General features: G+C 40.1%; 1 protein-coding gene across 1 annotated transcript in view; it reads left to right on the plus strand.

Moving 5' to 3' along the window:
- Window positions 1–27,727, plus strand: part of PLCH1 (phospholipase C eta 1) — a 190,532-nt gene that overhangs the window by 143,940 nt on the left and 18,865 nt on the right. The window contains exons 11-16 of the mRNA XM_042955821.1: window positions 3,028–3,199; window positions 6,912–7,019; window positions 16,193–16,354; window positions 21,465–21,536; window positions 24,925–25,016; window positions 26,174–26,271. Coding sequence (XP_042811755.1) covers window positions 3,028–3,199; window positions 6,912–7,019; window positions 16,193–16,354; window positions 21,465–21,536; window positions 24,925–25,016; window positions 26,174–26,271 — 704 coding nt within the window. The remainder of the gene's footprint in view (window positions 1–3,027; window positions 3,200–6,911; window positions 7,020–16,192; window positions 16,355–21,464; window positions 21,537–24,924; window positions 25,017–26,173; window positions 26,272–27,727) is intronic.

Genomic DNA, 27,727 nt, shown 5'->3' on the forward strand with positions numbered 1-27,727 from the left:
CTTGTTTATTGTAAGATAGTTAGCAGCATCCTTGACTTCTAGACACTAAATGTCAGTAGTACTCCTTCCCTCCCTCATATTGTGACTACCAAAAATGTCTTAAGATGTTGACAAATTATCTTTCTGGGAAGGGTGCCATACAGTCTCCCCCCTCCCCTGTTGAGAAGCACTGCTTTATGTTTAGCATCATTAAACACTAATAGGCTTTTTATAAACAGATTAATAATTTATTTACTTATTTTTTAAGTTTATTTATTTAGAGAGAGAGAGCAAATCTTAAGTAGGCTTGCATTGTCAGTACAGAGCCCGATGCAGAGCTCGAACCCATGAACCATGAGATCGTGACCCGAGCCAAAATCAAGAGTCAGATACTTAACCAACTGAGCCACTCGGAGCCCCAAACAGATTGATAATTTAAAAATTCGTTGTTAGAACTCCTTGATGTGATTGCATAGACAATCTCTTGCTAGTTTGTTGTTCTTTTTCTCTCTAACACTCTGGGATAAAACCTATGTGGTTGCAAGAGCAAACAGATTATAGCAAGATAACCCACTCCAGTCACAAAGGTTCGTCTCCGATATTACCTTTGGCATCAGGTTTTACTAATGGGGAAAGAATGTAGTTTCAGGAGGTCATAACCCTTTCTGTGGAGCATGTGCTATTGTCAGACAAGCCCAGAAATAAATTGTTTTTCTCTACATAGATGTATTAGCCAATTTAAATATTGGCTTTTGTACTCTGAAAAATAGATATTGCCTATTACTTCAGAAGATATGTGATAGAAAAGTAGAAAAAAAAACCACAACAAGCTAATTTTGAAATAATTTCTTACTCTGAAGAAGAAAAAAAATCAGAAGAAGAGTAAGATCAGTAATTAGTCCTTGTTCCCTTTCTGCCTTGGCCACCAGCTCCCCAGGCTGTCTTTGGTAATCAGTCTGCTTGGGTTTCACATACTCTGCACAGAAATCTGAGGGCTTGTGGGGAGTGAATGCTTGACTTTTTTTCCTTTCTGAAAGTAAAGACTAGTATATAGTTTTATACAAATGATTTTAAAATGCTTGGCATAGGACGCTATAAATCAAAAAATTCCATTATGATATTTTATCCTCAATAGTAATTTTCAAACTGGGGGCTGATAATATATTTTTAGAGTAAATGTCTGCACATAATGATACACTGTGGTCTCTTAGACACTTATAGACTTTTTTTTGAAAATTGAATTTATTTAAGTTTTCATACTGAAGTTTATTTTTTTAGTATAGTTGACACACAATGTTACATTAATTTCAGGTGTACAACATGGTGATTGGACAAGTTTACACATTATGCTATCTATGCTCACCACAAGTGTAGCTACCAACCGTCACCATACAACATTATTACAATATCATTGACTGTGTTCCTTTTACTGTGCCTTTTATTCCCATGACTTTCTCAATTCATAACTGGAAGCATGCATCTCCCACTACCCTTCGTCCATGTTGCCCCACCCCTCGCCCTCCTCCCCTCTAGCTACCATCACTTTGTTCTCTGTATTTATAGGCCTGATTCTGCTTTTTGTTTGTTTATTCATTTGTGCTTTTTTTTCTTAGGTTCCATATATGAGTGAAATCATATGGAATTTGCCTTTCTCAGTCTTATTTCACTTAGCATAATACCCTTTAGGTCCATCCATGTTATTGCAAATGGCACAACCTCATCCTTTGTTATGTCTGTGTAATATTCTAGTGTGTGCGTGCGTGCGTGTGTGTGTGTGCATACCACATCTTCCTGATCCATCTGTCTATCAGTGGACACTTAGGTTACTTCCATATATTGGCTATTGTAAATAATGCTACAATAACATACGGGTGTGTGTGTTTTCAAATTAGTGTTTTGGGGTTTTGGGGGTTGAAGGCCAGTAGTGGAATTATTAGATCGTATGATATTTCTATTTTTATTTTTTTGAATCTTCATACTGTTGTCCACAGTGGCTCTACCAGCTTACATTCCCACCAACTGCATATACCTCTATATTGACACTTGTTATTTCTTGTGTTTTTGATTTTAGCCATTCTGACAGATGTTAAGATGATATCTTATGTAGTTTTGATGTGCATTTTCCTGATGACGAGTGATGTTGAGCATCTTTTTATGTGTTTGTTGGCCATCCTACATCTTTTTTTTTGGAAAAATGTCTATTCAGGTCCTTTGCCCATTTTTAATTGGATTTTTTGGGGATTGGTGTTGAGTTGTATGACTTCTTTTTATATTTTGGTTATTAACTCCTTTTTGGATGTATCATTTGCAAACATCTTCTCCCATTTAGCGTAGGATACCTTTTTGTTTTGTTTGTTGATGGTTTCTTTCATGCAGAAAAGCTTTTTATTTTGAAGTAGTTCTAATTGTTTATTTTTATTATTTTTCCCTTATTATTTATTTTTTTATTTCCCTTGCCTTTGGAGACCTATCTGGAAAAATGTTGATATGGGTGATGTCAGAAAAATTGCTGCCTGTGTTCTCTTCTAGGACTTTTGTAGTCTGAGGTCTAACATTTAGATCTTTAATCCATTTTGAGTTTATTTTTGGGTGTACTATAACAAAGTGGTCCAGTTTCATTCTTTTGCATGTTGCTGTTCAGTTTTTCTCAGCACCATTTATTGAAGATTATATGTTCTTTCCTCCTTTAGATTTTTGAATAGATAAGACAAAATTACATTATATGAGTTTTTTTATTTAGGCTTATCTCTCTTAAAATTTTCTCTTTTTCTTTTAAAAAAGACATAATGTATGTACCTGTTTTAAAAGCAAAATATTAAATGAGGGCATCCCACATGATGGGTATTCTGCTCAGCCCTGGCAAAATATATTTGGTTAGAGGAGTTTCTTAAAAACTGCTCCTTTCATCTTTCTCATTTTAGTCAGTACTGCTTTCACAAATACTGTCATTAGGACTATAAGAGCATAGTGAATATATAGAGTGATTTTCAAACACCCCTGTGAGTTGCCTATACTTGATGCCTTTAGAATATGTCGCTATCCTCTTAGGTTCCCGGTCATACTGTCCATTGAGAATCACTGCAGTGTCCAGCAACAGAGGAAGATTGCTCAGTACCTGAAAGGAATATTTGGAGACAAGCTGGACCTGTCATCTGTAGACACAGGAGAGACCAAACAGCTTCCAAGCCCTCAGAGTTTGAAAGGCAAAATCCTAGTGAAGGTAATTACCTCCAGAAATGCAATGAAAGGCATTAATGACCAACTCAGCCCTCCCTCCCTTAAGGACTAAAAACTGGTTTATCAGGAGAATAATAGAGTTAATCCATGAAGGGTCGCCTAGATTTGCGTTTGCATCTTGTTCCAATTTATTAATAGTTATACCTTCAGAAAAAGCTTGTTACTGACTAACCACATATTTTGGGAGTTGTTTCTGTGAAGTGAGAATATCAATACTGTAAGCCAAATGTTTAATATTTGAGTCTGTTATAGTTTACACTGGCCAGAAGTATGTGCATAGGAGCGAGAGAAGCCTCCTTGTGTCCACATCTGAAAGCATTTCTTTCAGATTCTTCTCTCCCATTTCAAGCTCCAATAACTGTCAAAAAAAAAAGAAGGGGGGAAAAAGAAAAAAAACAAACAGTCTTTACGGTTGATCAGCCCTTGGTTATGTAAGTGAGAAGAGCTCACTTGAAAGCAGAGCATAGGCACAGACATAATGCCCCACAGGACTCATGTGTATGTGAAGGAGCAGTAGGTGAAGAGAATGACATTTTATGAACAGATTTTCTGAGGGAGGAAATTTACTACCTGCAATGAGTATTATTAATATGAAGAATAGCCAGAAAAACAGTTACTTGAAATCTCACAGGGCTGACTTTGTGATTTTACTTAATTCCTGTTAATTTTACGTGTTTGGAATAAATCCACCTTGGATAGTTGTATTATTTTGATACCAAAAACCTAAGGAAGAGCAAGAGGGTATTAATATTCAAATCGGGTCATATTTTACTTAACAGAAATGTGTACCAAAAAACCAGATATCACAAAGGAGGCATAGGAAAGTCAAACAATGTAATTTCCTAGGAATAGTTTAATAGGGTTTCTAACGGAGGGCAGCAAATAGGAAAGATGTGAAATATTCATCTTTGGAATAGGTCAAAACCCATTTTTCTATCAGTTAAATGAAAATTACAGACTGAATTCATCAAAGAGGTATTGTCAGGCATTTGTATGTGTGACAGCATTTCAAATAAAAGCTCCAAATAATGTAAGAGATAACATTAAGGTCAATTTTCCTGAAATCTTGCTAAAGCAAACTCTTGTGGTAAAAACTGATTGCTGGGTTAGAAAGCTAAATGTCACCTTAGTAGCCTTGTAAATGTTTCCATGTTTCCTGTAGTCTTTAGCAAGCAGTCAGAAGGTTAAACGCAGAGTAAGTCCATTTGATTGAAATGCTTCCCTTTTGGACAGTGGAATTTAAGACATTTGATATGCACTGAGTCCCTTCTGCATAATTGGACTTTGGGTCATTTGTCATAGAATGTCCTAGAGCTTATGGGCACCAGGATGCACCAGCTGATCTGGGGCACTCAGTGGGAGGAGTGGCAGCAGTGTGGACTGCGAGCATATGAAGGCATCTAAGGTTCATTCGCTAGTAGCAATGTTCTTCAGACTTTAAGAAGATCTCCTAGATCTATGGACCAATGCATTTCCATTTGAAGCAAAAATAAAGGAATGGGTTTTCCTACGTACCTTTGGCATCAGAGCAACCTTTGAACCGAAAGGCACCATTTAGTGGCCAATTAACACTTTAGAGATTGACAAGTTGTGTATTATTATAATTATAATACACATGCTTTCCAAGTATATATATACACACATATCTCCTGAAAAGTAAAGTTTGCTTTTGAACAAAAATAATAACAAACAGTAATTTTCCGTAGATTCTTACTGCCAAAAGAAACTGTAACTATTTGGTCTAAGCTTCTTACTTTTTACAGATGTGAATCACAGAGTCGTTACCACTCTTCTTGGGTCATATAGCTTAGAGCTGAATGGTAGCTATCATTCCAGTCTCTAGCAATACTTGTATGTATCATGGACCAGTTAATCTAATTCTTGATAACTCCTGCATGAAATAGTATGTAGATCGGAAAGAGATCCCTAAAAGACAACTGTACATTCTTTGTTTGTATCTACTGGACCACAGCTAAGTTCCTTAAGTCACCTTAAGTTCTGCCTTAATTTATTCTATAATTTTCCTTAGATGTAACTGTTGATAAGAAGCATCAAGAAACAATGTTCTGTTGCATTGCGTTTCTTCCTATTTGCCTGGATAAATTACTTTTGAGAACCAGAAATATGGAAGAGTTGGTAAAAAATATAGCCCTCATATCTTTTAATTCAATTTTAAGGATGGAAAATTAGGTTACCTATGGATGCTCTGAGCATCCATAATAATGTGTTCTCCCCCTGCCACCACATTTAAATGAAGGGGAACTATGATATTAACATAACTACTCTATAGTGCCCTCTAAAATAAAGAAAAATAAATTCATTTTATAGAAGTCTTCTGTATCAGAAAAGACTTAAATCAATATATAGACATAAATGCTTTAATTGTGAGCTGTTTTGTTATTAATGATACAGAGAAAGTTAAAAAATGTTCGCCATATTTACTTAGAATTATATATACGTATGTATCTATGTATCTATATCTATCTCTACAAATGTTTGTGTGAAATGGAAAGAGTGTAGTCTTCACTTTGCAGATAGCACATACAAATAAGGAGTAAAATACATATCATTACAAAGGGAAATTAAATCTCACCCTTTCAATCCTATAAATGATCCTCTATACGTTGAAGAAAATGTTTAAGTATCCAAACCCCAAGACTTTAGAGTCTTAATATAGATTTTGTGTTCATTATATAAATGATTTAATCAGCTTTGAAACTATCACTGTGCTAAGGGCCCAAGGTCAAGAGCTCTGGGTATCAGGGAAGGTATAGGAAAATAGGGATGGAGGGGCGCCTGGGTGGCTCAGTCGGTTAAGCGTCCGACTTCAGCTCAGGTCATGATCTCGCTGTCTGTGAGTTCGAGCCCCGCGTCGGGCTCTGGGCTGATGGCTCAGAGCCTGGAGCCTGCTTCCGATTCTGTGTCTCCCTCTCTCTCTGCCCCTCCCCCGTTCATGCTCTGTCTCTCTCTGTCTCAAAAATAAATAAACATTAAAAAAAATTAAAAAAAAAAAAAGGAAAATAGGGATGGAGAGTTCTCTGAAAACCTGACTATGGTGGTGGTCCTGTGCATAGAGGAAGTGGGTGAGGAGAAAATCCAGCATGTTGAAGAGGGCCAATAGTGGTGTGGAGAGTGGGAGAATGAGAAGTCACTGGGGCTTGAGTTTAGAGAAGATCAGCCTGGTTAGCAGTCTGGGATGTTTAGAGATTTATCATTATTTTTGGCTGCCAAGCATATGAACATCCTTCCATGTTTAAGGAGTTCTCCCCATCCCTATGTTGTTTTTGTTGTTTTTTAAGTTTATTTATTTATTTTGAGAGAGACAGAGACAGTGCATGAGCAGGGGAGGGACAGAGAGAGAGGGAAAGAGAGAATCCCAAGCAACCTCCACGCTGCCAGTGCAGAGCCCAAAGTGGGGCTCGAACCCACGAAACTGTGAGATCATGACCTGAGCTGAAACCAAAAGTTGGACGCTTAACCGACTGAGCCAGCCAGCCGCCCCTACCCACCCCATCCCTATATTTTAAGGAATCCCCTCCTAGTGGCTGAACATGCTAGACATTTTGGCTTTTGCAGCCTCTTGGAGCTAGGATGTAGGCACATGCTCTAGATGCTCCCAATCAAGTGAACCTGCCCCAAACATCAGACATGCACACTGTTTTCATTTTTAAATTGGGCGTGTTGCTCCATTTCAGGGCAAGAAGTTGCCTTATCACCTTGGGGATGATGCAGAGGAAGGGGAAGTTTCTGACGAAGACAGCGCAGATGAAATTGAGGACGAGTGCAAATTCAAGCTCCATTATGTAAGTTACAGCCTTAGTTATAATTTTTACCCTCATTGTGTTGCGGTAGGAATTACTGCTGTGTTGGAATCCTCACAAATATGGTAGCTGTGGTGCAAAAGGGATATTTGTTGAAAGTTACTTCGTTTTGGGGGAAACAGACACTTAGATGCTTATTGAGTCAAGGATTTTTGTGTCTTACAATTGGAAGGAATGTTCGTGATTAACCTTTCTGACCCTCTATCTAGGGACAAATCCTCTCCTATTACAACGTTGTCAAAACTCAGATTGCTGTTGGAAATGTCACAGTCTTTGCTGAAATAAACTGGCTTTAGCATTGTCTCCTCTGCCTCCTGCCGGCAGCCTCACTATGCTGCTTGTCAAGGGTGGCTTGCAGAACCCAACGGCATGTGGTCTGCTCCTCTAGGATGCCCATCCTTGTCCTGAGAAGATACTTTGGATCAGAGGGTTTCCAAGCTCTGCCAGACATAGGACTCTTGGATAAATCTTTAATTTGCCACATCTTGGATAAAATGGCATAGGGTAGTTTGCTGTCTGCGTGGTACTTCAGACCCCTGAGATCAAGGAGCTGCCTTCATAGAAAAGCATCATTTAGCCAGATAATCTAAAGGAAATGCAAACCTAGAGGAAATGTAGAACTTAAAGAGATTACCCCCCCCCACCTCCTCATGGGGGGCTAGGATTTCTCACCTCTACAACTCATATGATTGTCAGGATCACATGGCAGCCTGAGAGTAACCCCCCCACCCCAGCCCGACATTAGTTTGTTACAGGGTTTGCAGTTTCATTTCTATGGATAAGTAGTATTCCTCTAAATATCAGAACTATTATTCTTCTCTCAGAAAAAAAACTAGATAAATTTTGTACAAAATATTCAAATTTACACCATTGCCCTGAATGCAGTAATTACATTGCAAAAAACAGTGCATTCTCTTTGAAATAATAGTAATGAGTATGACTTCCTATAGTTACCAAAGGGAGCCAGCATCATTACCAATGGGACATAAGTACAGTGACAGCTGTTGTCTCAGTAGACACTTTTTTCTTGACTTTAATGCAATTTAAAAAGGATGAAGTGGGAAAGATTCAGCTTGAACTGAAAAGGAAAAATTACCATCTGTATTAATCTGTTGCCTTTTATAGTTTATATTAGTGCAGTCAAGTACCACCAATAGGGCTATAGTTATAGAAAATTAATCTAAATAGATTTACATTAGTGAAAATGGTTAATATATTAAATAGTTTATTTTTTACTCTTCCAGTTATTTACTATTTTTGTAATTACTTACATGCAATTATGGATAATGTAGCTCTATTTTTTAAGCTTTTATTTTATAAACCAAATTTTTGTCTCTGCTCTTCATTATTTTTGCATCTTTTTTCCAAAATCTCTTGATTACCAGCTTCAGAGTAGTCTATCATTTGAAAGCAGGGAACAGAGAGGCTTGACTAAAGTATGTAGTTAGGAAATACTGTTTTTAGGGAAAATGAGTGATGGAAATTCAGCTATTACCACAACGTAGTCATTTATTGCTGAGTAAAACCCAACTTGTTTTAGATTCTAAATCCACCCAGTTATGTAATTTTTCTTCTACTATCAGTGAACTCCTAACTTTTCATGTGAAGTATCTATAATTATAAATAGAGTTAGCTGTAGTTTTATGGAAACGAATCAGTAACTTCACCTGTGAAAATATCCAACTGACTGCTCCCATCTTCAAAGCCTCCTAGATGGTTTCTAGGAAGCCATATAGGTAGATAGTTTAGAACATGATTCTGTAAAGATATGTATGATCTTTTATTTGGATTCTTTGATTTGGGCTTTAGTAAAAGCAGAGAGCACCTAAATTGTGACATTTTACAGGTATCTCTTTGCTGGACTCTAGGAGAGAAAATACATAAAGGAACCAATATTCCAGTGGAAATATATAAAGTTTTACTTCACTTTTTTGAATCTTTTTTTCCTGTTTTTGAGCTCTTCTGAGAAAAGGCAGTGCCATGTTTAGAAAACCAAAGTGTAATTCTGTAATCAGTCAGTTTATAGTCTTATTGTCTGCACAGGGTTCAGATGTCTTATCTGAGTGTTGAATGTAAATTGCCCGATCACATTTCTGCAAAAGAGGATGTACCGTGAATAGCTTATGTGAAACCAATAATTACCTTAGAGGAAGTTCTTAACCTCAGTTTTAAGTTAACAGAATGTGGTCAGATTTACAAATTATATCTGGATTATTGCAATAAATAAAAATTTTAACTTAGCATTCATGAATAGCAGGTCACTGACTCTCACCAGACTTATACAAGACTCATGGGCATGTTCAACATTTTTTATTGAGCATCTCTTTTTGGAAATGCAGCCATCATGTTGTAGGTGTTGGGCACATATCAGTGAACAAAAAACACACAAAAATCTTTGCCTTCATGAAGTTTACACATTAATGGGGAAAGAGGAGGATAACTAAGAGGTAAAACAAATAAGTAACCTGTATAAGGTACTAGGCAGTGATAAGTACTAACGGGAAAAAAGTAAGGTAGGGAAAACGTGAAGAAAGTGTGTATGTGTGTGTGTGTGCATGTGCATATGTGGGCATATGTTTGTGGGTGTGTGTGTGCACATGCACATATGTGGGCATGCACGTGTGTGGGCGTGTGTGCGTGTGTGTGTGTGGACATGTGCATGTGTACTATGTAAAGAGTCTATTGAAGTTTTAGATAGGTTGGCCAGGAATGATCTCACAGAGGAGGTAACATATGAGCAAACACCTGAAAGTAGTGAAGAGTTAGCTGTGCTGATATCTGGAGAAGAATGTTCCAGGCAGAGGGAACAGCAAATGCAAAGGCCAGAAACAGGACTTGAGGTTCCCGCACGTTACCTGGTGTAAAAAGCAGAGTGGGAGGCAGGACCCTCACACAGGTCTTCTTATTCCTCCTGGTCTATGGTTACTTCTAACTAGGGGATTCAAACTACACCAAAATTTTTTTGCTCGTTCATTCAATCTTTCAGTTGTTGAATTTATTGAATCCTTTCGGTTTCTGCCTGATATATTTTGTGGCTTCAGCCACAGACAAAATCTGGCCCAATATATGTAAGCCCCATGGAAAAGCCAGTGTGTTCAGTGACTCAAGAATCACGCAGCTGAAAACACACAGGGGACAGTTTCAACCACAGTACAGTTATCTAACAGATTTGATTCAGTGAGGCCAACTCAACCATTATTCATTTTTACGGGATCCTCTAATGTCAATGTGACTTAAAGACTTTCCACCCCTATATTTCAACTTCAATGGTGTTTTTCTTCTAATACTGAGTTATTCACTATCTTTTTTCTTGTGTTCTGTGAATCTATATTCAGCCAGCCTCTTAGGCACAAATATTAGCTGTCTTGTACATGAAGCTCATCCCATAAATACGAAGCCTTCCAACAAGTTTTAAACGAGCCCTTGTACAGTAACACGTAACTACTTCTGCACACCCTGTAAAGGACTCAGAACAGTTCCTGGAACATGATTTGTGCTCAATAAATAGTAGATATTGTTTGTAACAGGAAAAGCAGTAGCAGCACCATTATTGCTAATGTGAGTCCTGAGCTGGACCTTGAACAGAGGGTCCTCTAAGAGAGCTAAAGGAGCAGGCAGGAGACAATAGAGGATAGTAGTAAATGCACACACTTGGATGGCTGAGAAGCAGCTGTTCTTTAGCCCAAGACCTTCAGATACCAGGCTTGGAAAGCTCTAAGGCCCTCACATAGGGTGGCTGACGTATTATCCTTCCTGTCTCCAGATTTTAGCCTGGATGCAGAGAAAGAAGCATTTTGGGATGGTGAGATAGTCCAGTGTTTTGTTTTAAAGTAAAGGTCCTCAGCTTTGGCTGCACATTGGAATGACAGGGGAGCTTTCAAAAATCCCAGTGCCCAGGTCCAACCCAGAGATTCCCATGTAATTGGTCTGGGGTGGGGTCTTGGATTTGGGAACACTCCCTGGGGGTTCTGGTGGGCAGCGGAAGTAGAGCACTACTGTTTGAGAGGGTCCCTCTGTAAGGGGCAGCCCCTCCAATCCAGTTCCTCCCCTTTCCTGCTGTTTCCCAGCCTGGGGTAGTAGCTGTGGTTCTGGTGGTCTACTTTTCCAGTCCTTCAATTTTACACTGGAGAAAAAACAAGGAAGTGTTGTTTTGGGTAGATATTCCTAGGTCTGATTTACCTCTCAGAAACAGGAATTAGGAACCTGGATTTCTTCTCTGGTGGAAACTACTCCCAACCATCTTAAAGAGTTGCTTCCTGTCCCCCCCCCCAACACCCCACCCACACCCCGCCCCCCCCCCCCCCCCCCCCCAGGCAACTGCAGCATCCTTCTTGTACCACTGGCTCAAGGAACAAAAGAGTGAGATGCATGTGGCTTTCAGCTGTGGTCCCTGCTGCCACTGCACAGTGGCTGACAGGTCGAGGGGTTAAGTGTCTGTCTCAGCTTTCTTTCAGTAGTGCTCCTGGGTTCTAGGACCAAATGATAACACATTAATGAAACCTCAGCCACACGTTTATTTGTTCTCCACGGCTACTAATTTTCTTGTGCGGTACATCACAGAGAAGAGAAAGATCAACAGGCAGTAATATCATTCCTTCAGCAACTCCCAGTGTTTGGAGGATGTGAGGTGAATAATTAGAGCCTTTGTATTAAGCCTTCATTATTTCCAGCACCGGTTGGCCAGGCTTTGTATTTTTAGCTTTGCTTTGCTGACAGTGAAAGTATCTGGGCATAGCAGCCACAGTTCATCTCCTCACTATCTCTGGCTTCTGCAGCCCTGAGCCGGAAAAGGAGACTGATATTTATTTGGGGTATTCTATATGACCTGGGCATGCTAGGAGATCTCTGGGGATGCTGTGTATGCCTTCTCTTTTGGTCCTCCCAACAAATGTGCTCCCTGCCAGGCTCTGGGTCACTTGATCCGATGTGTTGACCTGGAATTCTTTTCCTTCAGAACTTAATAAGTAAAACTTACTATTTCCCACAGAGGGATTGTGGGGATATAGTTCCCAGGTGTCCTATAAGAATAATGGCTGTCAAGGGTCATCTGGGTGGCTTAGTCGGTTAAGTGGCAGACTCTTGATTTTGGTTCAGGTCATGATCTCATGGCTCGTGGGATTGAGCCCCAAGCTGGGCTCTGTGCTGATATCATGGAGCCTGCTTGGGATCTTCTCTCTCCCTCTCTGTCTACCCATCCCCTGCTTGTACATATGTTCTCTCTCTCTCAAAAAAAAAAAAAAAAAAAAAAAAAAACTTTATAAAAAAAGGATAATGGTTGTCAAAATATAAGCCTGCTCATGGTTAATTAGAGTCAAGAATTTATCTTTTTCTGTAACAGTATGAGAGGGATGGCTGCAGCATTATATGGTAAAATAGACACAGAATTTTGAATTGGAAGTCTCAGGTTCAAGTCCCAATCCAGCCATTTCCTAGGCATGTGTTTTTGGACAAGTTTTGAATCTTTCTGCTTCTATATCATGAATATAAAATTTGGCTAAACCTAGTGCTACCTTAAAGGGTGCTGGGCAGCTCAGATAAAGTATTAGTATATGACTGTACTTTGTGAATTTTAGCATGATATATAGTCTTAGTTGCTTTTTCTATATTTCCTTGTGCTTTTTTCCATGTTCATATGGATACTATTCTTATTGATACTGTTGGTTTTCTCTGCACCTTTACCCATGTTGGAATGCTGTCACTCTACTCTGTCACATTCATCAATTCTTATTCATTGTAGGAGGTTGATTTGTGGCCACCAAAAACCCTGTTCAAGTCTTAACCCCCTGGTACCTAAGACCTTATTTGGAAAAGAGTCTTTGTAGATGTTATTAACTTAGGGCTGTAGAGATGAGGTCATCCTGATTAACCAAGTGGGCCTTAAAAATCCAATGATGAGTGTCCTCATGAGAAGAGAAGACACAGCAGAAGCAGGGGACACACAGAAGGAGGCTATGTGAAGAAAAGAGGCCCTGGCTTGAGTTAGGCTGACAAGCCAAGGAATGCCAGGAGCCACCGCAAGTTGCAAGAAGCAAGGGAGGATTAGCTCTGCTGATACCTTGATTTCACACTTCTGTTTTTTTTTGTTAAATTTTCAATTTTATTTAATTTTAGAGCATGAGCAGGGGAGAGGGGCAGAGGGAGGAGGGGAGAGAGAGAGAGAGGGAGAAAGAAAGAAAGAAAGAAAGAAAGAAAGAAAGAAAGAAAGAAAGAAAGAAAGAAACAAGAAAGAAAGAAAGAGAGAGAGAGAGAGAGAGAGAGAATGAATCCCCAGCAGGCTCCATGCTCAGTGCAGAGCCTGACACTGGGAGTTGATCTCACGACCATGAGATCATGACCTGAGCTGAAATCAAGAGTCAGCTGGCTCAACTGACTTAGCCACCCAGGCACCCCAAAGTTTCTGTTGTTTTAAGTTACCAGATTTGTAGTAACTTGTTACAGCAGCCACAGGAAACTACTATACTCATCATCTAAGGGTTGGCTACAATTTCCTCTGCTCTTGGAAGTCTTTCCCACCCTCCCAGGACTGGATGAGGTGTCCCTCCTCTGTATGCCCTTTGACACTCCTGACTTCTACCATTTGCACCTGCTTGTGTAGTTATCCATTCATGTGTCTGTCTTGTCCATGACACCGAGGGTTCTGAGACATTGGGGTTGTGCCTTAGTAATGTTTCTCACCTGGCATGTAACAGCTCAATGGGTTTGTTTTACACAACATGAATTTTGTTCTCAAACCCTCATCTTTGTTGAATCCCTCCCCAGCCTAGGCGCCTAGTACTGGGAGTAGGAACCAATGTGTCTGGCTTTTCCTCTGCAGGCCTCTGTCCTCTTTCTGCCCATGCTGCCAGGTTAGTATTATTTCTAAAATATTACTCAGATATGTACCTACCCAGAGACTCCGAGCAGTTCCATACCTCTTGCATCCAAGTACCTCTACCATCTGGCCCTAACATACATTTCTAGCTTTATCCTCCAGTACCCTCTTCTGTGAACTCGTGCTCGAGGAGAACTAGTCTGCTCCTGTGTACAGAGCACACATTACTAAGGTGAAACCTCGCCGGAACTGTGGAGGACGGGAACCCCCCTGTCTTCCTCATTGTTGCTGAGCCCAGACATGTCCAGCTCTTCTTGGACGATTTGTTGGTCGCTCGGGCAGGGATGCCATGCTCCTTCTCGGAACTGCTGTTGTACTGGATGTCTGTGCTTTCATAGGCATCTGTAGCATCTCTGCAGGCACAGGCAGCATGCAGATCAGCTCTTTTCCATCTTTGCATCTCCTTCAGGACCTGAGGGCCTCCAGTGAAGTAGAGTGCCTTGTTAACTAGATATACTAAAGACATTTGTGCATGTGATTTTAATACAGGGAAAGTCAGCAACCTACCGTGGTGGAGGTTTATTTTTCCAAATTTCCCTTAGGACATTTATATTGCTTCTCTCTTATAAGATTTTGTGAAAATGGAAGGCATTACCAGAAAACTGCCTGGTTCTACAGGGTTTAAATATAATGACCTCTTAGTAACAAATGTGCAAGTAGAAAACAGGCCTTAAACTTTTGGTAAGGAATAGAGGCATTGTTCTCCTGGAGGAGGACCGCTCTCCTTCCCTGTGGCTGGCTGGCCTCCAGCAGGTGTCTGAAGAATTAAGCACAATTACTGGGTCTAGGGAGAGGGGAAAGGAGCTGAGGAGCCCAGGGCTACTGGTGTCAGGCAGAGCAAGGTGCCCAAAAAGCCATGCTAAGCAAGACTTCAAGGAAATCTGTGTCCCTTGTTCACCTGAAAATTGCCTAAGTTGTCATCTGGATGTGAGCATAGCTTTATTATCCAAAATATTTGTGATCTTAATGTAATTATAATGATGAATCATAGCACAGGTCAGTAAGTGAGTTCTCTTTAGTTACATATTGGGATCAGAGATACCAAAGAAATTTTTATTCAGAATAATTCTCAATTCCAAAGATTTCCATAGCTTTATTTTCCCCTCAGTGAAGCAAAGTGATTTTTAAAAAATAGCATATTTTGGGTGCCTGGGTGGCTCAGTTGGTTAAGTGTCCAACTTTGGCTCAGGTCATGATCTCACAGTTTATGAGTTCGAGCCCCACGTCAGGCTCTGTGCTGACAGCTCAGAGCCTGGAGCCTGCTTTGGATTCTGTCTCCCTCTCTCTCTCTGCCCCTCTTGTGCTCACACACACACACTCTCTCTCTCAAAAATAAATAAACATTAAAAATTTTAAGAAAAAAATAGCATATTTTTTTGCTCAAATTTACCTATGTAGATATAGAAAACTTAGTTTTCAAAAACTCTCCTTTGCTTCCTCTCTATGTAGGGGTGTCTGAGTGGCTCAGTTGGTTAAGCGTCCGACTTCAGCTCAGATCATGATCTCACAGTTTGTGAGTTTGAGCTGTCTGTGGCACAAGACAGAGCCTGCTTCGGATCCTCTGTCCCCTTCTCTCTCTGCCCCTCCCTCGCTCATGCCTGCTCTCTCTCTCTCTCAAAAATAAACATTAAAAAAAAAAAAAAAGTGCAATGTAGCGGTGCCTGGGTGGCTCAGTTGTTTAGTGTCTGATTCTTGATTTTGACTCAGGTCATCATGATCCCAGGGTCGTGAGATTGAGCCCCACATTGGGCTCCACGTTGAGTGTGGAGCCTGCTTGAGATTCTCTCTGTCTCTGTCTCTCTCTCTCCCCTCTCCTCCCCTAACTTTCTGGGAGAAAAAGGGGAAGGGAGGGAGGGGGGGACAAAGAAGGGAGGAAGGAAAGAAAAAGAAAGAAAAGGAAAGAGAGAGAGCAGGCATGAGGATGCAGTGTAGCATGGTGGGAAGCATTTAGGAAACCTAAGTTTGAATTCTGCCTCAGCTACTTGCTAGCTTTGTAAGCTTGAGCAATTTAATTTCTCTAAACATCAGATTCTGCATCTCTGAAAATAAAATAAGACCTTATAAGGTTCTTGAGGGTTGAATACAATCATAGTAATCATTATTTTGGTGGATCAGTGTGTGTGGTGGGGAGGGAAGGACCAAAATCGTATAACGTGCTTAACTTCTTACTGGTAATTGAAAGATAATCAAATTATAAAAGCAGTGGTGGCTTGAATGAAGGGTGTGTTCTAACTGATTCTGTGTTTCTTCAGGGAAATAATTTACATTGCTTAATTCTTTGCAGAATAATGGGACCACTGAGCATCAGGTGGAATCTTTCATAAGGAAAAAACTGGAGTCATTGTTAAAAGAATCTCAGATTCGAGACAAAGAAGATCCTGATAGTTTCACAGTGAGGGCACTACTGAAGGCCACACACGAAGGCTTAAATGCACATCTGAAACAGGTATACAATTCTCCCTTGGACTTGTCCTTCAACAGGAAAAAGAATGGACCTCATACTCTGTTTCTAATCATTTGTCATTTGTGAACTGCTTCTCCAGTTTCTTGCATTTCTATCCTCATCTTACTTGAGAAATGAAAATCTCCTATTGCAAAATGATGGGAGAAATTGTTAAAAGTGGATGGGCAGGGGTGGAAATAACTCAAATACTGCTTCCCTGGGATCCTCAGGACAAAGTGCAGTGGCCCTGGACCCATCTTGCCCTGCCTGCTCAGGTGTGGGAGGAGCTCGAGCCCACCACGTGCATCACCCTCCCACCTCTCCAGCCAGTCATCCGCTGTGCTGCATTGATTGCACCTCCTTGAGTGTGTCTTCCGTCTGTCTACTTCCCTTGTCCATGGCTGGGTCCTGTTCTAGGCCAATGTCAACTGTCACCTAGACCTTTCTTGCCCTCCTTCAGTCTAATCTCCACTCTGAAATTAGCATGATGTTTTAAAAAGGTAAATCTGATCATGTCACTCTACTATTCACAATTCTTCAGTGGTTTCCCATTAGGATTTGGATGAATTACAGACTCTTTAACCAGGCTTTCAAGGTGTCATTTCATCCTTGTCTACCTCTCAAGTCTTCTCATTTTCCCTGTCACACTGCTTCCCACCATTGTCCCACTAAACACAACTGTCTGTATGCCATGGTCTTCCTCACATTCTGTTCCCTCTGCCCAGAACACTCCATTCCTACATCTGCTCTTACTAACTTCTTCTTAGTCTTTTAAATTCCAGCTTCAGTGTGATGCCCTAAATGAGTCCTGCCTTGACCTGGGATTAGGTTAGTTATCCCCCTTATATTGTCCAGGGTAGCTTCCCATTATATCTTCTCTTTTATGAAGGTTGTTTTTTTTTTTTTTTACACCTTTGCAATTATTTGTTTAATATCTGTCTTCTCAACTAGATTATAGATTCCATGAAAACAAGAACTATGTCAGTCCTAATAACCATGATTTTTCTGGCTTATTATAGTGCCTGGGACTTAGTGCGACTTTCATATTAAGTTGTTGAATGAATGAATGATTTGGGCTCTGGCTGCGATTTTAACTCTACCTTCTAGTAGAAATATCAGAAATGGGCAGGAAAGAAGGAGGGTGGGTTTATTGCTATTATCCTTGCAGGGCATTCAGGGCACTTATTCTGGCCTAGAGATCCATGAACTCACTGGCTCAGCCAGTAACAGACTTCCCCGCTTGGACCTCCTGTCTCTCAGGACTCAGGAATCCTCAGGTAGTGGGAGGACCATATGGGGTGACCACCCTTGAATCTAAGTGACAACCTAGTGTCGTGGTTACTGTCTAGAGTTTGTGCTGAGCTCTAGTTGGGCAGCTTAGCTCATGTGCCCACCCCTAACCTATTGTTCCCTCCTGGAACAATAACTTGCCAAGGCCTTGTCTTGTTAATGCCATAAGACAACTTACTCCTGGAAGTGGTGCCAAAGTCAGCCCCTCTGCAGCTGCACGTTAGAGGGGCAGAATGGAATAGTGGGGAGGCAACCAAAATGTAAATTACAGCATTACTGCCATTACCGTTGATCATACAATTTTGAATTTTCTTAGAAACTTCTATAAATAGCAGTAAGGTTCTCCCCCTCACCCTCTCCTTCCTGCCACTTAGTTTTAGCCACACAAATGTCTATAAAATTGGTAGCTTATTTGGTTAGCTCAGTTTGATTCTGCTTCTTGTTCTTACTGAATTCTCATTAGCTAATCTGGGCTAATCGCTCCCCCTGATGCTTTTGGAAAACTTTTTGTTCCATCCTAGATCATTCCAATTGGACAGGCCACAGCAGGTCTTAGAGATTTTGGATAAAACATATTAAACCCATCTTTCTTTTGCTATTCATGAAAGAAATTCCAATGGTAACTTTCCTATCAGGTAAGATAGTAAGAGATCTCAAAGTTCCAAGATGTGGTGGAGCAAAACTCATTCCCCTCTTGCTTATTCTTTACTTTCCATTAAATCTGGGTGACTACAAGGATGCAGTAGACTGAGAAAGTGGAGCCTGTGCCTTCAATAAAGTGGGCTGCAAAGTGTTGAGGTTTTTAACACTGCCGTTCATTTTTAAAACATGGTTTTGGTTCAGTAGACAAGCAAAGGCAAGTTACTGTTGAGGGAAGTACATCTGTGTTGAATACACGTGCATGTTGAGATCCAAGCCTGAGGATATGCTGTGTGGTTCAGGGCAGCATGTCACCCCGGCGTCCTTCTTGCTGGGCTGTCATTCAGCAGTGCACCACTGTGTTCTCCTGTGCTGTCTTAGCCCGGAAGAGCTTATTTTATTTTTACTTCAGTAAAATAAGAATGAAGTGCTCCTCCTTCAGCCTGGAAGAATTTAGTAGACCAAGAAAGATGCCTGCCTTCTTTGGAGTCCTTGAAATCTACTCCCTTCTCTACATACCAGTGGCAACTATCTGGATGGCCGTAGTTTTCCCCTAAATGGACTTTTCCCACTCTTTTGCCATCCCACCCACCCCAATTTCTCATGTATGCCACTACCATAGTGATATTTCAGAAATGTGTATCTGAGAATGCCATCCTCATGTTTTAAACCATTCACTGATAAGTTTGGAAGTTTGAAAGTTTGGAAGATAATGTTCACACTCCAGGATGTAGCCCATAAGATCCTTTCTCCATGCTCTGGCCCCAGCTCTGACTTGTCCATCTGTACACATATGTACAAGTACACACACACCCTACTTCCTTTGTCTCCTGGAAAGTACCACATTCTTAGCACTTGGCCTTTGTGTTTGCTCTTCCCTTGGCCACCACACACTTCTTCCTTCTCATCTCACTTAGAAAATGTCTACCTCTTGGGGCACCTGGTTGGCTCTTGATTCCATTATGAGGTCATGATCTCATGGTTCATGAGTTCTAGCCACCTGTTTAGGTTCTATGCTGATAGTGCAGAGACTGTTTGGGATTCTCTCTCTCTCTGTCTCTCTCTGTCTCTCTCTCTCTCTGCCCCAACCACACTCTCACTCTTCTCTCTCAATATAAATAAACTTAAAAAAAAAGACTTTTAATAAAAAAGAAAATGTCTGCCCTCTTCCAGCTTCAGCTTTTGCCTCCTGTCCCCATGGAAGTCCTCCTTGATCCTCAAGTCTGGGTAGATGACCTTTCCCTGCCATCTTGCCATGCCCTGCACTTTCCCCCATTATAAGTCTTATTACTTATCACACAGTGTTGTTCGCTTGTCTCCACCATTAGATTGCAAGCCCAGTGAGGACAGAGTCTGCATCTGTTTTCCTTGCTGTCATCTTCATATACATGCCAAGTTCCTAGCACAATGTCTGATCCATGGATTCATTAAGAAATGTGGCACTGATGCTCAGGGGGAGGTCAAGTTGGAGATAGATATTTGTGTGTATAACCCTTCTATGTAAAGAGGTGGTGTGCAATGGGAGAAGTTGGTGGGGACAAGCCAGAGAGAAGATTTAGAGCTACACAGAACCCCTGTTTTATCAGCTACTAGCTTTGTAACTTTGGTCATATTATCCAACTTCACTGTACTTCTTATTTGTAAAATGGGATTTTAACCGTACTTATCTCTGAGGGTGGTTGTATATACTAAATAAGAGTATATGGAATGCACTTAGCATAATCCTTGGAGATAGGTGCCTACCAAATAGGGTGACCATATACCTCAACTCGTATGGGACAGCCCTGCTTCATACCTGTTGTCCCAGCGTAATTGTTAAAAGTGCCTCATTTCACTCTTAAAAGGGTTCTGTTTTGGACAATAAATGGCATGGTCCCATGACCAGTAGATGGGCTATTAGAAGCAGAGAGGAGCTCTGAAATTAGTCGATCCATTCTTTTCCCATTTCACAGGTAAGAAAACTGAGGTCAAGAGAAAGGTCTTGCCAGAGGACATTTATCTACTTAGTGTCAGAACTGGGTCTCCTAACTTGGAAAGAGGTGTTACTTTTAATGACCTTCTCTGGCTACCTTCTTAACTCCAGGGTTTTTGAACATTTAATGATCAGCTTCAGTAGATCTTGAAAGGCAGTCAGTATACATTAACCAGTCAAATGAAATTACCCTGTAATCCCCCTATCCCACCGCTCTAGCATTTTCTGAACTGTCTCTTTCCCCAACCAAGTCTTAATCTTTTCTCCTCCCCACCCCAAATTACATCTTTGACTAGTCTCTATGGATATATGTCAGTGCCTCCCTGGCCTTTTGATTTTAAGTAGTTTTGCTCACCCACATTTACTCCATTTATGTGGTTATCTCTGTTTCTTCTCTGTTTAGCCAGAGCCCTAGGAGGATGGGGCCTGCCTATCTGTCCTTATATCATGTCATTAGCTGTGAACCAGCTAATACATATTTTTAGGGATGAAGATTGAAAAAGAGTCTAAACCCTTTTCCCAGGGTGTCCTTTCTTTCCTCTAATGAGGCTTGAGCAAGGAGATCTCTAGCCTGGAAAATTAACCCACATGAGGCTACAATACCTCTTCCAAATGCTCACCACAGAGGGAATTAATTTCAGTGAACAGATAAGCTCTGCTGTGGTTTACTTAAACAAACAAAACCAATCTTATTATCTAATAGATGTGCTTGGATTTTATTTATTTTTAGTGTTTTAAAATCCCAAATAGCAGTATTCAATCAGTGTGATTATTATTTTTTCTCATTCAACAGAATTTAGCTCTTAACGACTTGGCCATTTTTCAAAATTAAATCTACCTTTTAACTGAAGATGATTTATCCCCACTCAGGGTATTTCAAAAGAATATACCTTGTGCTGTAGAGAGCCTTGCGAACAGGCTCTGGAGGGACCTGCACAGCTGGGCGTTACTGAGAGGCCTTCGACACCAGTTTGAGGAAGTTGTTGGCAGTTACTGTCTCCTGGTTGGTGCCCAGACCTCTCCATGCCAGTGTCTCCCTCTCTTGAGGCAGATCCCACAACCTTTGCAGTAGTGAAGGTGTGGAACAGCAACAAATGAACAAGACCTGTTTGCTCTCCCTAAGGCAGAGAGGGTTCCCCCGCCATTCCACCAGAACTAAGGAAAAAAAAGAGGGAGGAAGAGAAATAGTTATATTATGTTTTATTTACTCAGCATCCAGACGTGAAGGAAAATGGAAAGAAATCACATGGACGATCCCTCATGACCAACTTTGGAAAACATAAGGTATGAATTAAGAGCGACAAATGTGCATAATTCAGTTAATTTCAAGAAACTAGAGAGTAACAGGACAGTATCATCGCGACTTTGGAATAACTGAAGATTTCTTAAATAGGACTCCAGAAAAGAAAAAGATTAATAAGCCACTTTAAAATTTAAGAGCTTCTGTTCACTAAAAGTATCAAAAAGCGAAGAGCATACTGGTAAGAGTATTTTCAATATATATATCCAACAAAGGACTTGTATCTTGAATATATAAAGAATTCTTATAAATCAATAAAAAGATCCCAGAGTTTTGTTTTATTTTGTTTTGTTTTGTTTTTTAAGTGGGCAAAAGACTTGAGTGGGCTTTCACAAAAGAAGATTTCCAAATGGCTAATATGGAAAAGGTGGTCACCCTTATCAATCCTCTAGGAAATGCAAATTAAAATGGTGATGAGATTTCCTACATATCCATCACAATAGCAGACATAAAATGATTGACAGCACTAACGGTTAGTGGAGATGCTGAGCAACTTGAACTTTATACACTGCCAATGGGAGTGTGCATTTGTGCAACTACCTCACACTGTTTCACAGTATCTACTAACGCTGTATTGTGCACCATGTCTTATCAGTTCCATTGTTGTGTTTCAGCCTCATGACATATACCTAATATTTATAGTGACATTATTTGTAATAGAATAAACAGGAAACAGTTCAAATGTTTGTCAACAACAGAATGTATAAAAATTGTGATATATTCACATAAGGGAATATTTTTCAGCAATGAAAACGACACAATTACAACTTTTTGCAATAAAATCTTTATAAACATGACATTGAACAAAAGAAGCCAGACCCAATGTAGTACATACAGTTTGATACCATTTATATGAAATTTAAAAACAGGCAAAAAAGGGGCGCCTGGGTGGCTCAGTCGGTTAAGCATCCGACTTCGGCTCAGGTCATGATCTCGCAGTCTGTGAGTTCGAGCCCCGCGTCGGCTCTGTGCTGACAGCTCAGAGCCTGGAGCCTGTTTCAGATTCTGTGTCTCCCTCTCTCTGACCCTCCCCCGTTCATGCTCTGTCTCTTTCTGTCTCAAAAATAAATAAATGTTAAAAAAAAAAACAGGCAAAAAAGATCAATGAGGTCAAAGTCAGGATAGTAGTTACCTTTAGGGAGAAGGTAATGACTGAACGGGAGAGTCAGAAGGCTTTTGGACAGCTAATCCTCATTTGGATGATAGCACTTTGTGGAAAGTCATCATGCTGTGTACTTAAGATTGTATTTTTTTAAATGTGTACTATACTTCAATAAAAAGGTAAAATGTGTTATACAAGAAATCAATTATTGAATGGTAAACTTTATGCATGAGGTTTCTGTAAGGCTATTTCCTGTACTTTAAGTAGTGTTGTATCTGGAGTTTCCTGCTCCATCAATAGGATAATTTATTAAAAGGTGGGACAAGGTAGTCATTATAATAAAAAATTAAAAACAACCAAAATGTTCATCCATAAAGACTTATTCAGTCCATGATTCATTCACAGAATGAATAATTATACAGCCATTGAAAGATGATCACTCTAAAGAGCTCAGCATGCAAAACATTGAATAAAGGAGTAAGGTCAAAAACTGATTATGTAGTACGTTAACTTTAATAAGATGTCACATCTATATAGAAAGAAAACATATCCTCATTTTTCCAAGTACTAGGCCATTGGTGATTCATTACTTATTTCTACATTTTACATTTTATATTTAAAAATGAACTTTGGGGAGCCTGGGTGTCTCAGTCCGTTAAGCATCCGACTTCCGCTCAGGTCGTGATCTCGCAGTTCGTGGGTTTGAGCCCTGTGTCAGGCTCTGTGCTGACAGCTCAGAGCCTGGAACATGTTTCGGATTCTATGACTCCCTCTCTCTCTCTGTCCCTCCCCTGTTCACACTCTGTCTCCATCTCTCAAAAAATAAATAAATCTTAAAAAATTCTTTTAAAAATGAACTTTAAAAAGACAGATCTATTATTATTATAATACCTCAAGTTACTGACGATCTGTAGAATTGGAGAAAATTTCATTTCTGATTACAACTACTCATTTGAATTAAAATTATTTTCCAAAGTAAATCTTTCATGGAATATTTTAGCTGCTATAGAATTAAAATTTATTATATCTCAAATCATATGAATGAATGTTCATAAGACTACATACAGCTTATCTTAATAAACAGGATTTTATTATTTATATTGAAAGCTAACATTATGTAGCTGACACAGTGACTTTCCACCTATCTCATTCAATCATCACAATAATCCTTTAAAATTGTTGTTACTGTTCTGTCCTTTTAAAAAACACAATAGGAAGCTGGAGAGGTTAGCCAGCTTGGTGATAGGCCAAGCTGGAACATGAAATCATCATGTGCTAGGGTTCCCACACTGTGCTCCCTGAGGTTCTCAAAACATCAGTAACACCTGAGAAAAATCCAGATTAAATTGGCGCCTTGTTATCAGTGCAATAGACCTGAGTGTGTTTGTGCCAGCTTGGGGTTTTATTTGTTGAGAAAGAGAAAATCTGGAGAGTGATATGGCCCCATGGTAACGCGGGGGTGGGCTCCCTTTTCCTTCCTAAGCTGCAGTCCTCAGATATCCAGGGAACTCATCTAAAGGTCTTACTTTTGTTTGTGGAAGGCGTAGTTTTGGTGGCAAGGTTTTCTGCAATTAGAGGCTCCCTCCCCATCTTTTGTTTTTCTGTTACGTATTGATAAATATTGGGGTTATCGCTAATGTGTTGGGATGAAACTGCATCATTCCAAAAAGGCTTTTTTTCTGACAGCCTTTAGTCCTACAGCCTTTCAGCCTAAATCCTGTGGGTAATAATTTTCATCCTTTTGCTAGAAATTAAAATGGACCACAAAAGTGCAGTTTGATTTAGGCAGTTATTTGAATGCATGCTGATCAAAAGCAGGAAAAAGTTATTCGTGAAAAAAAAACTACTACTGTCTTTTTTTTAATCAAATTTGCCTTTTTTGAGTCAGCAGGAGTAGTAAGTTTCCTAAATAAGAGAATATTTTATCCCCTTGCAGTCATTTAAATAGATGTGACAACTCTGACCCTTCCATTCATGGAGACCTTCAATGCATGACTAATAAAGTCTTTCTAAAATCTACAGCTTATGTGGCTTAGAAGTCAGTCTTAAAGCATGAAACCCTCAGTTTTGCCTTAATATTCTAATATGATTATGACCATAGGCATGTTTGTTATTGATAGTAAGGCAAGGTGCAATATTTGGTTAATTTGTTTTCTTCCAGGTAATTGTCCTTTTTGTATATATTATAATGCCCAGTCCATTCTCCATACGTTGTAGATGTACCTGATGCAGTGAGTTTGTTGTTAAGTTTACTGTGATTTTTCCGGCAGAAAACCACAAAATCACGGTCTAAGTCTTATAGTACTGATGATGAGGAAGACACACAGCAGAATTCTGGCAAGGAAACTGGCCAGCTGTACAGGTAAGAATGTCCACGTTTTTTGCTCAGACTCCTAGAGCCTCTCCACCCCCATCAGCTTGGCTTCGTTGTATGTATCTAGAGAATCAAGTCACATGGTCAAGTGCTCAGTGCAGCAGGACATGTGAAGATCAACTGGGTATGAGATAATAAGACATGTAAGGGACTTACACTGTGCCTGACACTCTTCCCAAGCAGTAGCTATAGAGAAGAGAGAGGGGCCACATGAGCTAGTACAGGGGGCTTTCCTAGGTGACTAAAGGAGAAGATGGATCATGAGCACATGTTAAGAGCCAGGCATCTGAGATCAGCCAGACTTGAAACTCTTGCTCCTTCAGCATTAACATGGGGCAAGTTAGGCTTCTCATATGTATCTATTTCTTAGGCTCATTGTAAAGATTAAAGGAAGTAAACTACTTAGCCCAATAATCCCTATTCCAGTGAACTAAGCACTCAAAAATATTAGCTACTTTTTTTTATTATTGCCAATAGAATTTCAGATGAGTAAGATGATTTTCTGGCAGTTTGTGTATACAGTAGAGTCACAGAGGAATGTAAATTTTATCATAGATAAATGCACACACACACCCCTGTGTCTTTATTGAAAGACTGAAATTAAATGAAATTAAGAGCATGTAGGAATGGATGACATTTAGTGCTCAGTTAAATTTTATATTTAGCTTCACTTTGATGGAATGTTCATACATAAAAGAGTAACTAGTGAGGGCAGAGAGAATGTGTGTGGTTCCTACCCTTAGGGTACAGAAAATTGAACACATATCTACAGTAAAGGATATAAGAGTGATGGGATCACCTTCCAGGAGACCTCTGCTGTGACTGTTCTCAAATAGAAGTCCAGGTTCTCCTGCCAAAGTGGAGGAGATGTCCAGTGAACTCTGGTGTTCCTCACTAGCTGGGTAACAATGGCAATCAAGCCCTTCACGACAGAACTCACAAATACATAATTTGTGATTCTCAGATGAGCATTGAATAAAACCACATGAGTTAGGGTGTGGTGATGGAAAGAGAGCTGAACCAGGAATCAAACTTGGGTCCTAATCCTGGCTCCATTAGGAGCTGGTAGGGAAGGTTGAGTAACCAAAAGCCCGAACGTCTTCCAGCTCTACAATGACATTTAGTCTTGGGTGTGTATTTCACAGGTTGGGTCGCCGAAGGAAAACCATGAAGCTCTGCCGAGAGCTCTCTGACTTGGTGGTGTATACAAACTCCGTGGCAGCCCAAGACATTGTGGATGATGGTAAGGACTGAGTTTTTCTTCTAGGATAAATTCTTGACCTTTCTTTGTCAACTGTTTGTTAATCATCAGCACACGTTTCTGGAACTGTGTAGAATCCAACGTAAGTGTCAGGAAACTGACTGCCAGTATAATGCTTAGTTCACCAGGAGGAGTATATTGATTACTGTGGTTGCCTGATTGGCTGGAGCTAGAGAAATTTCCTTCAGGGCTGAGGAGGACTTCATTATTCTGCAAAGACAAATGCATTACAGCAAGGTCTTGTCCAAGGCGTGAACTATGGAGACCTGACCTAGTTTGGTGGCCAGGTAACAGATGGACGTTCCTAGTGTGAATGACCAGAAGAAAGAAGAAATTAATTGGCTAAAATAGCACCTCAAAAAGCCCCATATTTTCTCATTGGAAGTTTTTTTTTTTTTTTTTTTTTTTTTTTTTTAATTTTTTTTTAATGTTTATTTATTTTTGAGACAGAGAGAGACAGAGCATGAACAGGGGAGGGGCAGAGAGAGAGGGAGACACAGAATCTGAAACAGGCTCCAGGCTCTGAGCTGTCAGCACAGAGCCCGACACGGGGCTCGAACTCACGGACCGCAAGATCATGACCTGAGCCGAAGTCAGACGCTTAACTGACCGAGCCACCCAGGCACCCCTCATTGGAAGTTTTTACTTTGATGAAAAGTATTTATTTATTTATTTATTTTTAAATGTTTATTTTTGAGAGAGAGAGCGAGAGCACCCCAGATAGAGTGGGGAAGGGGCAGAGAGAGAGAAAGAGAGAGAGAGAGAGAGAGAGAGAGAGAGAGAGAATCCCAGAGTGCAGAGCCTGATGTGGGGCTTTGAACTCATGAACTGTGAGATCATGACCTGAGTAGAAATCAAGAGTCAGACACTTAACTGACTAAGCCACCCAGGCACCCCAATTTTGATGAAAATAATTTCATGCACAAATTGAAGTTTTAGCAGAAAGAGCAGGGATTTCAGAAGGACGGACTTTTCACTGTTTTTCACCTATTATTTGCCTTGTGTTGAGTTGAGAAATCCTAGTCACAGGTGTTCTTACCCTGGACTTTTCTGCTCTTCTTTACCCTCTTCCCTTCTCATTTCTGTTTTGTTCAGTTACTGAATATGCTTATGGAAATGAAGTACAGTCATGTGGCTTTTCAATCTAATTTTAATTTTAGTGGAATGAAATATAAGTTAAAAATCTCTCATTTTCCCAACAAGTCTTAGTGAAGGAAAAATGACATTTTGGTGAGTCTTCTGTCCATTACAAACCTCCAGGATTCTTTCCTCAGATCTTTTTTGTTTTTCCCATTCCACAAGTGTATCTTTTTCTGTGTACAGATTTTCTTACCTTTTGTGTTGATTCCTTCTTCAAATGGTGACAATTAAAAAAAAAGTAATTTCACATGAGGGAACATGAGAAACTGGTTTTCTTAGCAAGTGAACAACGCATCCT

The sequence above is a fragment of the Panthera leo genome, chromosome C2 (assembly GCF_018350215.1).
Source record: "Panthera leo isolate Ple1 chromosome C2, P.leo_Ple1_pat1.1, whole genome shotgun sequence".
Lineage (NCBI taxonomy): Eukaryota > Metazoa > Chordata > Mammalia > Carnivora > Felidae > Panthera > Panthera leo.